Source organism: Candida oxycetoniae (genome assembly GCF_023343755.2).
Source record: "Candida oxycetoniae strain CBS 10844 chromosome Unknown scaffold1, whole genome shotgun sequence".
NCBI classification, from domain to species: Eukaryota; Fungi; Ascomycota; class Pichiomycetes; order Serinales; family Debaryomycetaceae; genus Lodderomyces; species Lodderomyces oxycetoniae.
In genome coordinates this window covers 59,041-78,216 of record NW_026055370.1, presented here as the reverse complement: position 1 = coordinate 78,216, position 19,176 = coordinate 59,041, and the positions used below count along the sequence as shown (strand labels likewise).

Genomic DNA, 19,176 nt, shown 5'->3' with positions numbered 1-19,176 from the left:
ATTGAGCAAATGAATCATCGCCATCGCCGTGGCTCACCCATCTACGCCACCAACCATCAACCACCAACACCACCACAATGATACAAGTACAAGTTAATGATAGATTGGGTAAAAAAATAAAAGTAAAATGTTTACCTACAGATACAATCGAAGATTTAAAAAAAGTGTTATCCTTACAAATAGGAACCTCTTTTGACAAACTTGTGTTGAAAAAGGGTCACCAAATTTATAAGGACCATATTACTTTAGAGGATTATGAAGTTCATGATGGTTTTAATTTTGAACTTTATTATGTATGAGCATAGAAAAACTCTATATAGAAAGATTATATAATACATTACATTGAAGAAAAAAGATCTATAACGACACCACGACACCACTATCGCCACTATCTCCACTATCGAGCGAAGCGAGATAGTGGAGCAACACTAGCTACTAGCTACTATCGACACTAGCTACTATCGACACTAGCTGCCACGGACACTAGCTGCCACAGACACTAGCTGCCACGGACACTAGCTGCCACGGACACTAGCTGCCACGGACACTAGCGAGCGAAGCGAGACCTATCGAAATAAGACTTTTCAAAACAACAAGTGGTATAAGTCAAGAGTGTCGGTGGCAGCTAGTGTCGATAGTAGCTAGTGCTTCTCCACTATCAAGCAGAGCAAGATACTGACGATAGTGTTGCTATTAAATGCTGCTCCACTATCTCGCTCCTCTCCATAGTGTCGATAGTGCTGCTATTAGGTGCCGCTTCACTATCTCGCTCCTCTCCATAGTGTCGCAGTATTGGTGGCAGTCAATGCTCCACTATCTCGCTCCATAGTGTCGATAGTGTTGCTATTAAATGCTGCTCCACTATCTCGCTCCGCTCGATAGTGTCGATAGTGTCGATAGTGTCGATAGTGTCGATAGTGTAGATAGTGTAGATAGTGTCAGTGTCACAAGAAATACTCCACATGCTGTCTCCTAGGCCGTTCCAAAAAATATGCAGCAAAAAAATCATTATTCTTACCACTCTTGAGCTCTCCACCATCACTGGAATTCATTCCATTGACACTTTTCCCATTGATTGTATCCTCATCATTCTCTTTCGAAGCTTCAAAGATATTGAAAAATTGTCCCGGCAACACTCCTTGGTCTACTTGTGATTTCTGCTTGTCAAAGCGGAAATTGTGCTGATCATACAAGGAGGTAGTAGACTCCAGCATACCATCAACTTCAACTTCCCCCTCCAGCCTAATCAGCGTCTCTGCTTTACCTGTATAGTTGGAATGTAATATCTCCAATACACTGGCCTTATTGCCACATCGATAGCAGTAGTTTGGCGCTGACCAAACAGTCAAGCACTTTCCTTTCCAGTAGCTAGTGTATCCTTCATTGCAAAGCTGGTGCGCTCTAATCATCTGCACTAAATTGTTATCGTTACAAAATTTGTTCATAATATCGCTTCCAAAAAGATACCCGGCACCCCTTGGACTTAGCTTAAAGTCTACTATTTCGACATCGGGATCCGACCATACAAGATCAGCCATTATTCCGTCATGTGGAATCTCTCTAAATCGATCTATTGCCCGTATTTGGTCCAACTGTTGACAGCTGGGGGATAACCCACCATGACATGCAAATATGGTGCCATCGATTGTGGCACCTAATGGTAAATAGTCAAATAAATCAGTAATATTGGCCCAAACATCCGATGAGCCATTATACTTGTTTAGCACTTCCGTGTAGAAGCCATAGTTTGTGGTGATAGTCCTAGATTCATGATTCCCTCGAATCAAACTGATCCTATTGGGATATCGTATTTTCAACACTAGTAACAAGGATATCGTTTCAACCGAATAGTAGCCGCGATCAACATAGTCCCCCAAGAATAAATAATTTGTATTTGGCGGAGATCCACCTATTCTGAAAATTTCCAACAAGTCATGGTACTGTCCGTGTATATCACCAACAACGGAAATGGGTGACTGTAGCGACATAATGTTCGGTACTGCTAAAAGCTGGGTTTTTAAAATATGACATAGCTGATGTATAGTTTCCGGAGGCAAAATCTTAGGAGGTTTATGCTCAAGCAACTGCTCTAAACAGTAATCAAGATCAGACGTCGGTATGCTAAATGGAACTGTCATGGCTCCTCTTGGAAGAACATACAGATTCAACTTGTGGGTCGTCCCTCCCTCTTTTCTCTAATTTAGGATTAAAGGGTTCTAACAAAAAAAAAAAGAAAGAAAAAGAAAAGAAAAAGAAAACAAATAAACACTCGCCAACCACGATTCGACTATCTCTGATGCAAAGACTAACCAACCAGAAGTCTCGCTTTTATTATTCCTTGACCTTCGAGCTTAGAGCCTACACTAAACTTAGATATACCAGAAATCTGCTGTCCTTTTCCAATCTGTACCCTTTTACTATTTAGTATCAATTGACATTTCGAGCCGCGCGGAAATTTTTTTTTCTCTTTTCTTTTTATTTAATTCTTTTTCTATTCGTTTTGAATATAACAAGACATTGAAGAATAGAGTTGGTTGAAGGAAATTGAAGAATAGAGTTAGTTGAAGGAAATTGAAGAATAAATTTAGTTGAAAGAAATTGAAGAATAGAGTTAGTTGAAGGAAATTGAAGAATAGAGTTAGTTAAAGGAAATTAAGATATTATTGTACTCGACAAAATGGTACTTCTGCGAAATCAATAGACCAAGAAAAAAGAAAAGGGGTCTAAAAAAGGAGGATCGATATATATGATAAAATAGTAGAGCACAGTTCCTAATGACACATATGGGCTATGGTCATGTGCATCTTTAGTTTTCTGCTAGTCAATCTTTCTCCACTATCAAGCAGTACGACACTATCGAGCAAAGCGAGATAGTGTCGCACAATAGTGTCGCTGAATATTGTCGGTCAATAGTGTCGCTCGATAGTGTCGATCTTGTTGCTATTAAGTGCTGATCCACTATCTCGCTTTGCTCGATAGTGTCTAGATAGTGTCTAGATAGTGTCTAGAGAGTGTCTAAAAGTTAGCTTGTCTCTATACAGTGTTTTAAAATCGCAAGACCTTCATTTATAACATCGTCTGGTATATTCAAAGCAGGCACCAATCTGATTGTATTCATTCCAGCAGTAATTATTAATAATCCGCACTCTCTGCATTTTCTAACAATCTCATTAATATCAACATCATCTTTGAACTGTATACCAATCAATAAACCTTTGCCCTTAACTTTGGTAATCTTTTCAGGAAACTCTTGACCAAGCTTTGATAATTTTTCAAAAAACAAATTTGACTTTTCTTGTACTTTATTTAAAAAATCCGGTTTGGAAACTTCATCTACAACAAAAGCGCCAATTCTAGCACCCAAGGGGTTGCCTCCGTATGTGGTGCCATGATCACCAACAGCCAATGCCTTTTCTAGCTTCTCGGTAATCATGGTTGCTCCAATAGGAAATCCATTTCCCAAAGCCTTCGCCATCGTGACGATATCAGGATGCGCCTCCTTAGGTAAATGCGAATGTGCCCACAATGCACCGGTTCTGCCTAATCCACATTGTATTTCATCATATATCAATACAACATCGTTCTCATTACACAATTGTCTCAATTGGATCAAAAAGTCGCTGTCAATGGTGTTTACTCCGCCTTCTCCTTGAATAGGCTCTATTATAACTGCACAAGTCTTTTCCTTTGATAGCACCCTTTTAACACTCTCTATATCATTCGGTTTAGCAACATTTACTCCTGGAATCAAAGGTGCAAACGGGTGTTGGTACTTTGGATTGGAAGTCAAAGATAATGCACCCATAGACCTACCGTGGAAGGAATTCTCAAAAGTGATAAATTCAATTTTTTCATCACCACCAACCATTTTCCCATACTTTCTGGCGAATTTCATTGCAGCCTCATTAGCTTCGGTTCCAGAGTTACATAAAAATACCCTCGCTGCGTCATACATTCCGCCCATTTCTTGCGTCTTTGTAACCAATTTTCTAGCTAGCTCACCAGCTGGTAAGTTGTAATACAAATTAGAGCAGTGCAAAAGTTTCTCTGCTTGGTCCTTGATTATCTTGCTGACTTCTTCATGAGAATGACCTAAACATGTAACAGCTATACCTGCTGTAAAATCTATGTACCTACGGTTTTCCAAATCAAATATATGTGAACCCTTACCGTGAGTCAAAATAAGACTGGGGCGTGAGTATGTGGTAACGGAATATGGTTTAGAAACTTTTTCAATAAATTGTCCACTATGTGACTCAGAACCTGCATCGGGAAATTCTTGAAAATTGACTTTATTACCACGCTGCGACAATTTGCTAGACGTGGATAAAAACAAAAAACTTGATTTGCTGCTGCTATGGCTGGCTAAAGCATTCCTTATAGAGCCAACTACCTGTCCATACGATACTAACCTCATCATCTTGAATCGTCAGATTTGAAATGGAAAAAAAAAAAAAAAAAATTATAGAAGGCATCTCTTGAAAAAAAAAAAACCATTCCCATTGAATATTTTTAATCTACTGGTACCAAGCGGCTAATTTGACTCATATACCAAAAAAAAAAATAAACATTTACTCGATTCGGACAAATCTGGGGTTTTGCTATACTAGTTTGATAACAGCTCATTGAAATGAGTCTCGTTTTGAGAACAAATACCCTTTTCACAGCATGAAAATTCGCGGTTTGTATAAATTAAGGGAAGGAACAAATCACAGCAAGTAACCATTTTCTTTTCTTTTGATTTATTTTTAGAATCTATCAATAGTTATAGTAGTCTCTAGATTCAACTCTCTGAGTCCGTTTTCTAATCCTTTGATTTCATTTCTAATCACTTTATTAACAGCAAACCTCATTCTGGCTTCTTCATCAGTATCGGCTCCTTTCATTTCGATTGATACACCAATAACATATAAGTTGTAGTTGAATTTTGTCACAACCAATTTCTTAATATGGTACTCCTTTCTAAAATAGTCCAATTCTAAAATTTGCTCAATTATTCTAGACTTGATTATACTATACTGATAATCAGAATAAGGAAAAGCACATAATAAAATCTCCCCTAGGGATTTGACAAGACTCCATCCATTGTAGCATAGTAGACTGGCAACTAGAAAAGTTGCACACTTGTTCATGTCATAAGCTAAATCTTTGATTAAAGTTTCGGGAACTAATGGTATAATTACCAAAAACAAGGTATATGTTATTGTGACCAAATGCGTTGGATAATTTCTCCAGGCGCTAATAACTTTGAAAATTCGCCATTCCTTCATCTCCTTTTGTTGTTGTTGTTGTTGTTTCTGCTGCTGCTGCTCTAGTAAAACATTCTGAGTCATACCATTTGAATACGGTTTCTTTTCGGGTGAGTTCAATAATTCATTAATCCGATCGTACGCCAATATCAAATTTGAAGAAATTAACGACACCACTAGTGTGAATAGTAAAACAGTTTCATAAGCAAAAACATTAGTTATCGAGCCCAGATCTTCTTCATGCACATGATGCGACAAATGTTCGTGTTCTGTATGATTATCATGAGAAACCCAAGAAAGAACAAACTCCTCCATAAAATGACTGAGCAAATCAAACCCAAGCATCACCAATGACGCACTCAATCCAAATCCAACCAATACTTCGAGACGCTCTAAACCGAAAGGATAGGCAATCGAGGAATTGCCCCACACTTCAAAGTTCGCCATCACGTCCACAAGAACAATAAATAAGGACCCCAAGGAGTCGTAAAAAATCAAGTGTGCTAATGTTGATAAGGAACTTTGTCCTAGTTTGTACCCTGTAATGAAAACAATAATAGATGATACAAAATGAATAGAAACCCATAGTAACCTCAACTTTTGATTTTTTGTAATCGAGGAAAAAGCTTCTTTATAGTTTGGAATTGGGTACAGGTCGGGTATAGCCTTTAGCTGAGTATCAGTGATGGAAGCTGGAGATGGTTCCTGAAATAAATTCATTGAAATTGACGAGTGCTTGTACTTGTGACCTTTCCTGTGAGCTGGTTTTACATGTAGCGACTGATTAGAGCTATTACTGTTAATCAGCAATTCCTGTGGCTGGAAATTGAATGGTTTCGACTTCCTTGGCGAAGAACTCCTTCGCACTGGTGATTTGGCCCTATACTGTCGAGTGATTCGTACAGGTGAGGTTGATCTTGTTGGAGAAGACGGTGAACGGTGGTTTTGGCCACTCAGCTGCTCTGGATTCATCATTGCGTATTGCTGCTGAGATTGTGAGTAGTCCAATCTGGTACCGGTACCCAGAAATGAGTTTCTTGCATATGAAGCGGTGGTGTCTGCTTCGTTATTCTCTAAACCATCCTCCTTTATGAAATTAGCAGAGTCCATTAAAAATGCCGACAATGGTCTTGAGCGGCCGGAATGGGAAGAGTATTGTGAAGACGGCGCCAACTGAGGTGAAGATGATAGATTTGATAGCGAGTTGCTAAATCTTTTGGGCGTTTGTACATTGATTGTTTGTAGGTTATTATTATTATTATTATTATTATCCAATATTGTAGCATCGGCAATTGAGTCGGTTGAGAAATTGGCAATTGAGTCGGTTGAGAAGTTGGCACTTGCTAGAAACCCAATTCCGCCATTTTTATCCTTGTCTGTCACCCCACATTGTGTTTTATTACCAATTGAAACGTTTTCATCAAAAGCAGATGGTTCAAGCGTGATTAATATTCCATTTGGTTGGGTAGTAGCTTCTTCATTCAACTCAAGGCTTATGCTCGAGCCACTATCCAGCATTTCATCTGCATCATCATTACCACCATTCATATCCCTTCTCTCCTTATAAAGACCTCAACTTGAAGCTAGCAACTAGGACCTGTGACCCTGTCTGTTTTATATAAATCCTTCTTTAATAAATACCAAAATGAGATGATGATGAAAAAAAAAAACACGCTAGAACGAAATTGATATACTATGTTTTATTCACACAATACAGAAAGAAAGCATGTAATAGACTATACATGGTTGAACAATATAGAAAGAAGGCATGTAATAGACTAACCATGGTTGAACAAACCAAAAAGAAAGCATATAATAGACTATACATGGTTGAACAAACCAAAAAGCTATAAAATAAAAAAGGTCCAAGTATTCTCTAGAAAGGGTTCTCCCTGGTCATGTGTTCTCCATAAAGCGTCCCATGACGAGGTGTTCTCTATAAAGAGTCCCCCTGGTCAAGTTCCCCGGTCAACTATTCTCTACAAAGGATTCTCCCTGGTCAAGAATGAATCGAAAAGCAGTAAATTCACACACGCATCATTGATGCTAGTGGTTGTAGTGTCTTCCAAAAGCTCATAACTTTTCATTTTAAACGGCTTTGTAGTATTAGAACAACTCTTTGTTTGGTCTCCTCTCAGTTTGCCTGTGCTTAAGATGTTCCCCATAAATGATGGAATTCCAAATGAGTTTGTATTTGAGGAACATACTTTGATACCACTGTTGTTGCACACGTGTATATCGCCTCCATGATTGAGCTCGTCGCGTTCAAGCATTATCGAGCATGCAATCAAGCTACTGTCATTGATTTCGTCCTTGAACACGCTTTTATCGCTAAACTCAGGCAAGTCAAATAGTTGTCTTACTTGCACGGTGCTGGTGGAACTATCCACAGCACTTTGAACCATTCGCAGATCACCGAAATGATCTTGGTTGGAAAGCTCGGGTAAGGTTTGCACATCAAAGTCAAGGTTAGATGTCGCCTCTTCTGTCACCAAAGACTTCATCAATAAAAGCAAATCATAAAAAAGTACTCTCAATTTGTCTTTGAAATTCGACAAGTATTTCAGTTTCAAAATATCAACCAAGCTCCCAACTAGAGTTATTACACTTTCCTCGGTACTGTGACAACCTATAAAGCGGCACAATGTTGTTTTGTGGATGATAAGTATCTTCAACAAAATGGACAACGAATGATCAACATTTTCTTGTGGGCCATTCAATTGTTGTGAGGACGAATTTAGTAGAGATTGTACCTTCCTGCTGTACGTTGAAAAGTTTTGGACAAATTCTTTGCAACTCTCGACATTTCCCATGGGGTAGAACAAAAACGTAGTGAACAATTGATCAACTATTGCTAACGACTCATGTTTGTTGATAACAAGACTGGGAACTTCATTGTCAAATTTTGATTGTGATAAGAATATATCCTCAATTTTTTCAAGCACAATCGCTTTGTACTCCCAAGGACAGAATTCAAATATATCAAGAAGGTGTATTTTTCTGGTTTTAATAATCTTGGACAGTGCACTGCTCAATACCTTGATTACAAAATCTTCCCAACGTTTTCTCTTGTCGACATCCAAAGTCAAGGTTTCATCACAAAGCCTACTAAGTAATATTTGGTACACTCTTAGATTAAACACATTCACATTTTCAAATTCCTTTTCTAGATCCTCCAAGTTCGAAATATATTCATCTTGTGTTTTCCCCAATAAAGGATTAACAATTTGCACAAACTCCTTCTTCTTTTCCAACCTTGCAAAAAGTAAATTGTACATATTTGGGGCATCAATCGCAACACACTGACTAAGATACTCTATAACGGGCTTTTTGAGACTTATCGTTTCACCCCTCATAATACATAGGTCACCCTTTAACAAAATACTACTCAGAATCAATTCCATGCAGGTCTTTCTATTCCTTTGTTTGAACAACCCAATACTTATATTTAACAATTCCTTCTGCGCCGCCGTTAACGTGGATGTGGACGCGAATGACCCATCGTCGAAAAGCATTGCATACAATATGTCACAAGCAACAGACGACTTCATAATGGAAACTACTTCACCAACAGAAATTATGTCAAAAACAATTAGTTTGTTGATCATCAAAACTGTCTTTTCCCTTTCTGTACCAGATCGCTGAATTAATTCCAACAAAAACAGTTTCAACTTCTCCTTTACTTCCATCAGATTATCTGCTTTTGCCATGACACTTTTCAAAAGCTTCACCCTTTTTATCTCTTCTTTTTGTTCTTTTGAAGAAAACTTTTTTTCAATTTGCGTGTACCACGTCTGAAGAAGCTCCATTAATCCCAAGCTTGTATCCTCTTTTAACTCAAACTCATCAAGATCATCGAGCAGAAGCTCCTTGACTTTATGATCACGTAAAAGTGCCAAATCTTCTAAAAAGTCTGATGTGCTATAGTTTTCCCTTTGCTTATTTTCAGCTGATGATAAATCAACGGTGTTTATCTGCATAGGAGTTTCTAGGTTTTCTCCACGCGAAGACGACACAGACAACCTAAAAGTCCCTGGATAATCATCAATCTTTCTTTTCTTTCGAGAATGATCTGCTTTATCGACAACAACACTATCAATAAACTTCCAAACTTGATTAAAGTCAAAGTAGTTATATTCCCTTTTCTCCAAATCCTTGAAGTTCTGGATTATCAATCTAAATAGGTTCAAAGCTGTGATGTTGGTTGCGGGATTGACAAACTGTCTAATCAATTTGAAATGCTTCATGACCAATCGAGATATAAAGTATAGTTCATCTAGGTAAACCAATATTATTCCACTATCATTTCTAAGAATCATTTGGACTACAACCTCAAAAAACATAGCAAGATTGTTACAGATTGCATAGAATTGATACAAGGCAACCAAGACAGCAGGAGTAAAGTGTATCAATTTTGAAGTACATTTGATATCCAGTTCTAATTCGTTTGTAAACCAACTGACCAAAAAAAATCTTGATCCTACGTTTAACAACTTAGTAACATCCTTCCAATTAGTGGAAAGCGAATCAAATTGGTTTTTCATAATCTTATCGAGCAATTCCTCTTTCAAACATGCTTTTGCAATGTCCAATTTCTCATTAGAGCCAACTCCTGGTAATTTCCATTTCCTCAAAATGTTGTTGCACTGCCTGTTGTTAATAACGGGCAAGTTTTGCAAAATGTCCAAGTGAGTCTTTATTGTCAATGGCAACTGCAGAAAATCTGCCACGTCCTCTGGCGCGAGATAAAACACCCCTGATGCTATAAGTTTTCTCAAGTAAGATGAAATCGTAATGATTTTCAACGAGTACATTACATTTATCAAGACAAACAATTTGCATTTATCAATTGACTTTAACCCATTATCTTCCTGAGCAAATCTGTATATTATTTCCAAAACTTCATTTTCAAGTTCGGATCTCAATGACTTGTCAGAACAAGGTTGAAGAACACATTTTTTCAAAAACTTACAAACAATTAAAATATTGACATTTTGTTCGGGCCAGTTCTTCCTCCATCTGGATACACACCAGGTCAATACAAGTTGTAAGTTTAGCTTCCAATCGTTATCACTCGCATTGAAACCATCAGGTCTCAACAACCGCGCTAGGTCCTCATTTAACCGAAGACGATCTAAACTTTCCACTATTTGAAACACCACATTGTTGGAGGACTTCCTTCCAATTTTCACATCCTCCAACAGTTGAACTGGGACACGCTTATTACTATTATTGGTATTGTTATTATTGTTATTATTATTATTATCATTATCATTGTTGTCGCTATTAAGTTTTCCATTCCTGGAGTCTTGTAGCGTAGGTTGCAAATTTTTCATATTCAATATTAAACTCTCATTGCGATACTTTACCAATTCCAATTGATCTTTGAATTTATTTTTCGTTGTTTCATCTGAATGTTCAATATGCTCCGATAATATTTTGGACAAGGACGTCCCCGTAAACAACCATGTTTCTGGTATCACAAAAAAGTTGGTGTTGAGCTTGAATAAATAGACTGTTGAATCACTTATCAAGTTGATCAAGTTCGACCGAAACTGTTCTGGCAAGTCCAGTGCTACAAAATAGGAAAGTTTTGTTAGGAAAAAGTGGTTGAGTAATAGCAACTCACTCAACTCCTTGGCTAGATAATCATACTGAACAAGATCATTCCAAAACATTTTAACAAAGGTTAGCGCAAGGAGACGCTGCTCGTAATGTAGATCAATTTTTAGCTTGTCTTTCTTCCTTACTCGTTTCCTTTTTTGATTACCTTTTCCTCTATCATTTGCAACATCAATTTTTTCTTTTTCACCTTCACCTTCACCTTCACCTTCACCTTCTTCTTCTTCGTCATCATCATCATCTTCTTCTTCTTCGCCATCTTCTTCGTAATCATCCTCTTCTTCCACATAGTCTTTGTTTCCTCTACGTAAAAGCTTTTTGATGTATTGAGAATCCAGAGGCAAATCTTCTTTCAAAGGTTTCAAAAGCATTGAAAGGAAAAATGGCTTATCTATAAGTGATTCCACGTAAAATGAGCGAAAAAGATCTAAAAGATAATTTAGCTTTCTCATGCAAGACTCTTTCTTTTCAAAGTTGGAAATTTTGCTCAATTCTTTTGCAAAACGAAACATATAGTCCGCAACCTGTTGCGTCCAGTCCTGTAACCAATGAAGTTCGTATTTTTCCACACTAGTCATCTCAGATGATTGAGGAAAAGTCAACGACGAGTCAGTCATGTTTAAATTCGTGTTTGCACGTGAATAATACTTTCTCTTTAAGGATAACAACTCTCCATGCAATACGCATTTAGTGAACCACAAAGCTCTATCGATGGGCACTTTTTTCGAACTCAAAGAGTCCAACAAAACCTTGTTTCTAATACCATGGGGAATCTTCTCGCCGATTTTCTGCAAAGGTATACCAGGATTGCTCAAGTCCCGAAACCAACTTTCCTTTTTAGACGCCGTTAATGTAATTCTCTGCGGTATTCGAAAATGATTTGAATCATATTTGATCTTGTTGATAATCTCGTTTCTTGCTTTGAAAGAGCTCGCAAGGTGTTGAGACAACTCGTTTATCACAGTAGCGCAGTTTTCAGTCGATGAGAAAAGGGTCGCTTGAAGCAAATTTCGAGCTGAACAGTACTCGTTTGTAACATGAGGATTTTCAACAAAACCTCTTGTGAGATGTGATGGATTATCCAAGTTCTGGTGCTCCAGAACCTGTTGATTTTTGGGTAATTGAGTATGGTCCTTCCACGGTATAAAGTCCGGGTATGTGAGCTCATTGGAGCTTACAGACTTTACTTCATACGAGCTTCTTGATGGTTTAGGAGAGCGGGTGCTACTAACGGTGGTGGTGCCGCCGCCGCCTCCTCCTCCTCCTCCTCCTCCCCCTCCTCCACTAATGCCACTGCCACTACCACTGCTAACGCTCCCACCCCCATTCCCACTGCCGCCGCTGCATAAATCCTCCAAGGGATATATAGGTAACGCGGGCTTATCCATCAGATACTTCAATGCTAACAATTCATCTTTTGTCGAGAAATTACTAAGCGACGTGCTTTTATGAGACGATAGCAACTTATTTCGACTCTTGGTTTTGCTCGACATAGTTCCCTCAATCCCTTAATGTCCACCAAACCTGCCTCGTAATCCCTCAGTAGCTTGTAATGATCCTGAAACAACTTTAGTCCCTTTATACCAACTCCCTAGTTAATACTGTTAATCAAGTGAAAAAAAAAAGATCTCATTTACTCTCTCAATAAAAAAGAAATACATGTATATATATATACAGAAAACACCAGTAAACTAGGTGGTCAATAAGTTAGCATAAGTGCTAATACCATGTGTTATTATTCTATTTACTCTTCACCTAGTTACCAGTCATCATCATCCTCCTCCTCTGCATCGCTATCGTCTCTTGTAGCGTCCTGTCTCTTTTTCAAAGCATCTGCAAGAGATCCGGCTAAAGTTGTTTCTTCGCTCCTTTTGGCCTTCAAGGCATCTGCCAAACCATTACCTAAACTGCCATTTTGAGTAGCCATCGTTGGTGCTTGTGCTTGTGCTTGTGCTTGCGTTTGTGTTGTTGTGTATGTACTTGAGCCAGTAGTTGTGCTAACTGGGTTAGACGTTGTTAATGTACTTCTACTTGAATCAGCATTGTTATTTATTGCTTGTGTTGCACTGCACTCTTGAAGGTAATCAATTGGTGACCAGCCTTCCTTTGATTCGTCCATTGTCTTGACTAACCCCCACTTGCCATTGATTTGTTCAACATAGTATATCGTATCCTTAATAAGAGGCAACGAGCCTGCAACAGAACCATCGTAATCGTACATAGCCCTATAAGTGGGAAACTTGGGTTTCGACAAAGCCGGGGGCGGTGGTGGCGGTGGAGGATGAGAAGAAGATGAAGATCCATATGCAGATCCAGATGTAGAACCATATGCAGATCCAGATGTAGAACCAGATGCAGATGCAGATGCCTTCTTTATGGGTTGAGGTGAAACAGCTTTCTTTGCTGGAGGTTGAGGAGCAACTTTTTTAGCAGGTCTAGCAGGAGCCGCAGGTTTGTTTAAAGTGTGAGATTGTGAAGATGTATGTGCTTTTCCTAGAGCAGCTTTTGCTGCTGCAATTTGCATGTTTGGCGCTGGTGGAGGTGCCTTACGTGTTTGAGTGGGCGAGCGCGTGGGTTGTTGTTGGTGTTGCTGGTGTTGCTGGTGTTGCTGCTGCAAATGTTGGGCACCTGGTTGCATGCGCTGTGGTATCTGCGGCTGTTGTGTCTGGTGTTGATGTTGTGTTTGGTGTTGCGTCTCCTGCTGCTGGGCATAGCTAGGCTCGAAACGATAGTCTGCCGTTGCTTTCGGTTGATAAGATGAAACCGAATTTATCTTTGCCGTTCCTCTGTTATAATATTTATTATAGTCAACCTTACTGGATTTTGCTCTTGGTCGTTTAGGATTCTGGCTATTAGCCGGTAAACCCTGGTTCACCAATACTGTTCCAGATTTATATACATCTCCTCTTGGTGGTATCTGGGATCCAGAGCCAATCAGAAATTTAACAGCATGAAGTTTACCTGGTTTCTTCTGATACAGCACTGTTGGACCAATGGTAATTGACAAGCTCAGATTCAATTTCTTTAATTGAGCAACAAATTCTGTCTTTAAATCCATATTGATAAACACATCTGGAGTGGTTGGAGTTGGACTCTGTAACAAAACAGCAACCCAATTATCCTGGTATATCGACAAGGCAACACCTTTTATTGAATGCACTGGAAGTACAAACTCCTTTTGCAACTGCAACCTGTTTTGAACCAAAACTTCTGCAATAACATATAAACTTGCTTTAGTCAAAACAAAAATCCTTGGTAATCTCCTAGATGATCGTCCAAACTTTGATAACAATATTTCTCCTTTCGTTGAAAAAATTACATTTTCTTTTATACCAACTTGATTAACGACAAACCTACCAAATCCACTCCTATCGTTGCATCCCAAATAGTCTCCCATAAAGGCACGTGATCCCAACATCGAAAACCTCCTACGCTCTTTCCTACCTTGCAATAAGCTATTTCCGTAATCACGAAACTGTTCAAATTGATTTCCATGAGTTTTGGTTCTCCATGCACGTTGGATCACTTTCGCAGCATCCTCTTTTCTTTTGACATATCGTCTCCATGCTCTTTGAATTCGAGCCGCCATGTTGTGCCAATACTTATCTCTCATATCTTCCAATAAAAATAACGTCTCGGGAGTCTTAATAAATACCTTTGTTGTACCTAGCTGATATTCCGATGCTGGAATATGACATGCCCTTAATATTTCCTTTACAGCAGTAATGTCGTCTCCTTGCCATATATAGTCTCCGGCATAACTTGTAGCTGAAGACAACAAATAAAATCTTTGAACAAATCGCTGGAAGGTAGAACGGTATGCAAATCCTGCTCTTCTAATCCTCACATTTTCTTTAAGACCCAAATACTTGATCTGATGCAAAACTTGCTGGTTATCATAATCACGCGGTTTCTTTGTTTGATTCGGTTTAATAGTTCTAATATATGAAGGAGTACATTGCGACAAAGTGTCAACTAAAGCGTTTGCACTCTTTTTAATTTTATCAGACGCAGTCTCTGGCTTTTTCTTTGAATCCGCTACTGCTGCTAACAACTCGGATGGGAATAAAGTTTGATTAACAAAAGTATTAGCAGAAGTATTCAATAGTTCCAAAAGATCACGCAACATAGCGTCTTTGTTCTTATCGGTCATCCCAGCAACATCGTAGGTAACATCACCGGCATAATGTTTAATGATAAATTTCCCTCTACGATCCTCAAAGTGGCGATTACTGGAACCAACCATACTTAATCTTTGGGCAAAAACTTGATCAGCAGCGTCTGAATCTGCATGAGCGGTTTTGATCGAGTCATTTAGCGCGGCAAACAAACCTGGTTGTGGTCTTGTTGCCTCAATTAAATCACAAACAACTTTGTTGTTAAAGTACTCAATAGGTGTCCATGTAATTTGTTCTTGTACATATTCGTCCTGTTCAGCTTTCAACGTTAACTGTATAAAAATTTGTTGCAATTTCTCATTCACATAGTTTATACATATTTGTTCAAATGAGTTATGCTCGAAAATCTCAAATCCGTAAATATCAAGAATTCCAATAGTTTTTTGGGATTGTTCTTGCCTTCCACTTAACGACAAGTTAACTCTTTCTACAATCCAGTCAAAAAGATTGTTATATATACCTTTCGCGAGCGCATCTCGCACAGCTGTAGCCTGGACAATATTCAAGGGCACATGGTATGTTGATCCCCTTTTCATACCGTGGGATGTTTCAATTGTCCTTTCTGTTATAGCCTTTTTCAAAATCTCTGCATTGACATCCAAAAGGTAAGCAACGAAATTAGTGACACTATCATCACGAATTGCAGCGTTCCCACTTTCGTCTTCAACAAAAGATACGTTTCCTATCCATAAGATCGATGCCAACATTCTAAAAATATTATCTTGCTCCAGTTGAGATAAACCAATGATATTCATGGCATTCAAAGTGTCCTTGAAATCCTTGCCGTCATCTACTCCATCAACGGATATACATTTGGCGGCCGAAGTGTAAACATAAGTTTCAGGCCCTTGTATTCCAAATTGTTGCTGGTACTGAGGTGGGCAATGTTTTGTAAATTGATAAAAAATGTGAAAGTTTCTTTCATTGGTGATTTGAGATACTACTCGTTGTTTTTCCAAGAGATAGTTTGTGATGTGTGCTGCGACTGGCTGAAAAGCTGTCTCGCTAAACATGATTTCCAAGTACTTACCGTGCCTACTCGAGTTATTATTTCTCAAGGTCTTTGCACAGCCAAACGATTCCAAAAGAGGGTTTGTTGCCAATACCATATCCTTGATCTTTGAAATCTCGGCGTTACCCGAGTCTACGGAGACGTTTGCAATATACTGCATAATTTGTTTAGCCGCCTCGGTTTTACCTGCACCAGATTCTCCTGAAATAATAACACACTGGTTTTCTCCATATGACTTCAAGTGGTAGTACATAGACTCTGCTATGGCAAAAACGTGCGGGGGCACTTCTAGCCGGTTCCTGCCCTTGTACTTGTTGAGATTTTCCTGGGTGTAAATGCCCAAATCTCTAAACGGATTCACGGAAATCAACACATGTCCAATATATGTATATATCGTGTCGTTCATAAACCGTTTATGTAAATTATCGTTGATAGCCTCATCTGTGATCTTGGACAAAAGCGTCAAGTCCGAAACACCAACCTCCTTTTTCTTGCTTATATCAAATTCCGCTTTACGAATACCTTGAGCACCTGCACCTCCACCGCCATTTGCTCCATTCTGCCTAGCTGGAACTTGCTGTTGTTGCTTAACCTTGCTTCGGCCACCTCGTTTAACTATAGCCATCCCAAAAAAAGAACACCACTTATCCTTGTTTCTCGGTCTATCACTCCTTGTCTCTCAGCCTATCAGTCCTTGTCTCTCAGCCTATCAGTCCTTGTCTTTCAGCCTATCAGTCCTTGTCTCTCAGCAAATCACTCCTTGACAATACAGGAGCTATCGGATAAATTGGTTACTCTTTTCGTCTTTATTAAAACAATTTTTCACTTTTTGTTTTTCGCTTGAGCTTATTTACACGCACATTCTGCTTACCAATAAAAGAGAGAAATGGCGACACTATCGAGTAGAGCGAGATAGTGGAGCCCACTACCCACAACGACACCATCGCGCGGAGTAAAGGACCAAACAATATATGGTAATACTATCGAGCGAAGTGAGATAGTGTTGCTAGTCAATGAATCTCCACTATCGAGCGATAATACTATCGAGCGAAGCGAGATAGTGTCGCTAGTCAGTCTGTGCTGCTACAAAGTACTTTTCCACTAGCTCGCTTCTCTCCATAGTGTCGCCTAGTGTCATCGACACTATCAACACTATCTCGCTTCGCTCAATAGTGTTGGTCGACTTAATCAAGTGCTATTAAATTCTAATTAGCCTATCTAATTATAGAGCCTATCTAATTATAATGAGTTTCTCTAATCATAGGCAGTGCTGCTCCACTATTGAGCAGAGCGAGATAGTGGAGCAACGTTAGTAGCTTAGTAGCTTGTTACAACACTATCTCGCTCTGCTCAATAATGAAGCAACGCTTACTGGCTTAGTAGCTTGTTACAACACTATCTCGCTCTGCTCAATAGTGTCGTCGACACTGTTAATGAGACCATAATCTAATCATCTTATCCTTACCTCCAGATGCAACTCTCTTACCATCCAAGCTCCAATCTACTGCATATACTTCGTCAGCATGCCCCGGTAAGTCAACACTCAATTTCTTTGTTCTTATATCCCAAACTTTCAATGTAGTATCCTTTGAACAACTCACTAGTAATCTGTTATCGGCCGACCATGCTGTTTGATATACCGGCGCAACGTGTCCTCGCAAAGTCGTAATAAACGTACCTCTAATACCATCCCATAGTTTTATCGAGTTATCAAATGAACTCGAAACTACAAATCTTCCATCTGGTGAAAAACTCACATGGTTGACTAATTTCTGATGTCCAGTCATTCTCACTACTGGTTTCGACGACTTCAACGGTTCCCATAAATACATGGTGAAATCGTCACTGGCGGTAACTAATCGTTCACTAATAACTCCATTCAATTTGGCAACTTTTTCGTATTGTTCTTTGGCCCTGGAGCGTAATTCTTGAGCAGTATATTTCGAAAATCTGGTTGAAGTATGGTCAAATGCACCTTTCCTCAATACGTAATCGGTGGATAAGGATAAGTGGTTGACCCAGTGCGCATGGCTCTTTAACGTTTGTATACATTTCCCATTGGCACTTATGTCCCACGCCTTGATAGTCGTGTCATGTGATGCACTATATACTATGTTTGATCCTGACCACTTGACACATGAAACAGAATTAGTATGCCCGCTCATTGTTAATGTACATGTTCGTGAACTCGTGTCCCAAATCTTCACTGTGCCATCTTTGGAACTAGATGCTAATCTCGGCTTGTCGCCTGGTGCAACAAGATGTAATGGTTCCCAACTCAATGAACTAACCCACTTGGAATGACCAGTTAGCGGTTTGCCAAGTAAAGCTCCGGTATTGGCATCCCATACTCTAATTGTGTTATCCTTGGACCCCGTTGCAATCATGGTACCGTCTGGTGAATATGCCACACATAACACCCAGTTTGTGTGGCCAGATAAAGTTTGTACTGGCGTTGATGTATTACAATCCCATACACGAGCAGTTGAATCACCAGCTCCCGAAACCATCCTTCCCGAATCGTTGGGTGCAAAAGAACAGCACAATATCGTAGAGCCATGACCTGCTATCGCCGCGTTGGATCTTGTTACCGGCTTAACTTTAAAAATTGCTCTCGGTGTGTAAACTAGTGTAAGAAAGTCTTCTGTTGTCTTGATACCGGGCTTTATCACCGAGTGGTATATTGTATTTCTAATATCTATTAATTTGTTATCCTCGTCTTCTTGAACTAAAAGAGAAAATGTATACGGCACAGGCTCATCTGACTCACCTTGTAAATTATTGAGCAACTCTTCTAACTGCTTCTCTGTAATACCCCCAGGTACTCTTATTGACCCTCCAATAGACTCCCCACTATCTGATGCCTGAAACTTGATAAGCACGTTTCCAACATCTTCCGGTACCAAATCCACCTCCCTTACTTTCTGCGCTTCTCTTTTCTGTTTCTTAGATGGAGGAGGTATTACTGTAGCCATTATGTATCCAATATAGTACTCTAAGTTATATACAAGTTCAAGATAATTGCTCCTTCGGCATTCAAAGAAAAGATCCAAGGTAGAAGGAGAAGAGTGGAAATAAATGAAAAAGGGTACAAATGGAGCAGAGCGATGAGATC

The 19,176-nt window shown here is 39.2% G+C and overlaps 7 protein-coding genes across 7 annotated transcripts; 1 reads left to right on the top strand and 6 right to left on the bottom strand. All coding sequences in view use genetic code 12, as the record gives it.

The window, feature by feature from the left end:
- Window positions 1-77: 77 nt before the first annotated feature.
- Window positions 78-299, top strand: KGF56_001523 (ubiquitin-like protein; the record flags this gene model as incomplete). The annotated part of the gene is made up of 1 exon (XM_049322655.1): window positions 78-299. One exon carries the CDS (start codon window positions 78-80, stop codon window positions 297-299), a length of 222 nt encoding a protein of 73 aa, XP_049181250.1.
- Window positions 300-944: 645 nt separating this feature from the next.
- Window positions 945-2,138, bottom strand: PPG1 (putative serine/threonine-protein kinase; the record flags this gene model as incomplete). Its single annotated transcript, XM_049322654.1, has 1 exon — window positions 945-2,138. One exon carries the CDS (start codon window positions 2,136-2,138, stop codon window positions 945-947), a length of 1,194 nt encoding a protein of 397 aa, XP_049181249.1.
- An 884-nt stretch (window positions 2,139-3,022) lies between these two features.
- On the bottom strand, window positions 3,023-4,420 carry ARG8 (acetylornithine transaminase; the record flags this gene model as incomplete). The annotated part of the gene is made up of 1 exon (XM_049322653.1): window positions 3,023-4,420. One exon carries the CDS (start codon window positions 4,418-4,420, stop codon window positions 3,023-3,025), a length of 1,398 nt encoding a protein of 465 aa, XP_049181248.1.
- Window positions 4,421-4,748: 328 nt separating this feature from the next.
- On the bottom strand, window positions 4,749-6,797 carry KGF56_001520 (Zn(2+) transporter; the record flags this gene model as incomplete). The annotated part of the gene is made up of 1 exon (XM_049322652.1): window positions 4,749-6,797. One exon carries the CDS (start codon window positions 6,795-6,797, stop codon window positions 4,749-4,751), a length of 2,049 nt encoding a protein of 682 aa, XP_049181247.1.
- Window positions 6,798-7,228: 431 nt separating this feature from the next.
- Window positions 7,229-12,364, bottom strand: SRB8 (Srb8p; the record flags this gene model as incomplete). Its single annotated transcript, XM_049322650.1, has 1 exon — window positions 7,229-12,364. One exon carries the CDS (start codon window positions 12,362-12,364, stop codon window positions 7,229-7,231), a length of 5,136 nt encoding a protein of 1,711 aa, XP_049181246.1.
- A 266-nt stretch (window positions 12,365-12,630) lies between these two features.
- On the bottom strand, window positions 12,631-16,686 carry MYO5 (myosin 5; the record flags this gene model as incomplete). The annotated part of the gene is made up of 1 exon (XM_049322649.1): window positions 12,631-16,686. One exon carries the CDS (start codon window positions 16,684-16,686, stop codon window positions 12,631-12,633), a length of 4,056 nt encoding a protein of 1,351 aa, XP_049181245.1.
- Window positions 16,687-17,491: 805 nt separating this feature from the next.
- Window positions 17,492-19,036, bottom strand: KGF56_001517 (uncharacterized protein; the record flags this gene model as incomplete). Its single annotated transcript, XM_049322648.1, has 1 exon — window positions 17,492-19,036. One exon carries the CDS (start codon window positions 19,034-19,036, stop codon window positions 17,492-17,494), a length of 1,545 nt encoding a protein of 514 aa, XP_049181244.1.
- Window positions 19,037-19,176: the final 140 nt, after the last annotated feature.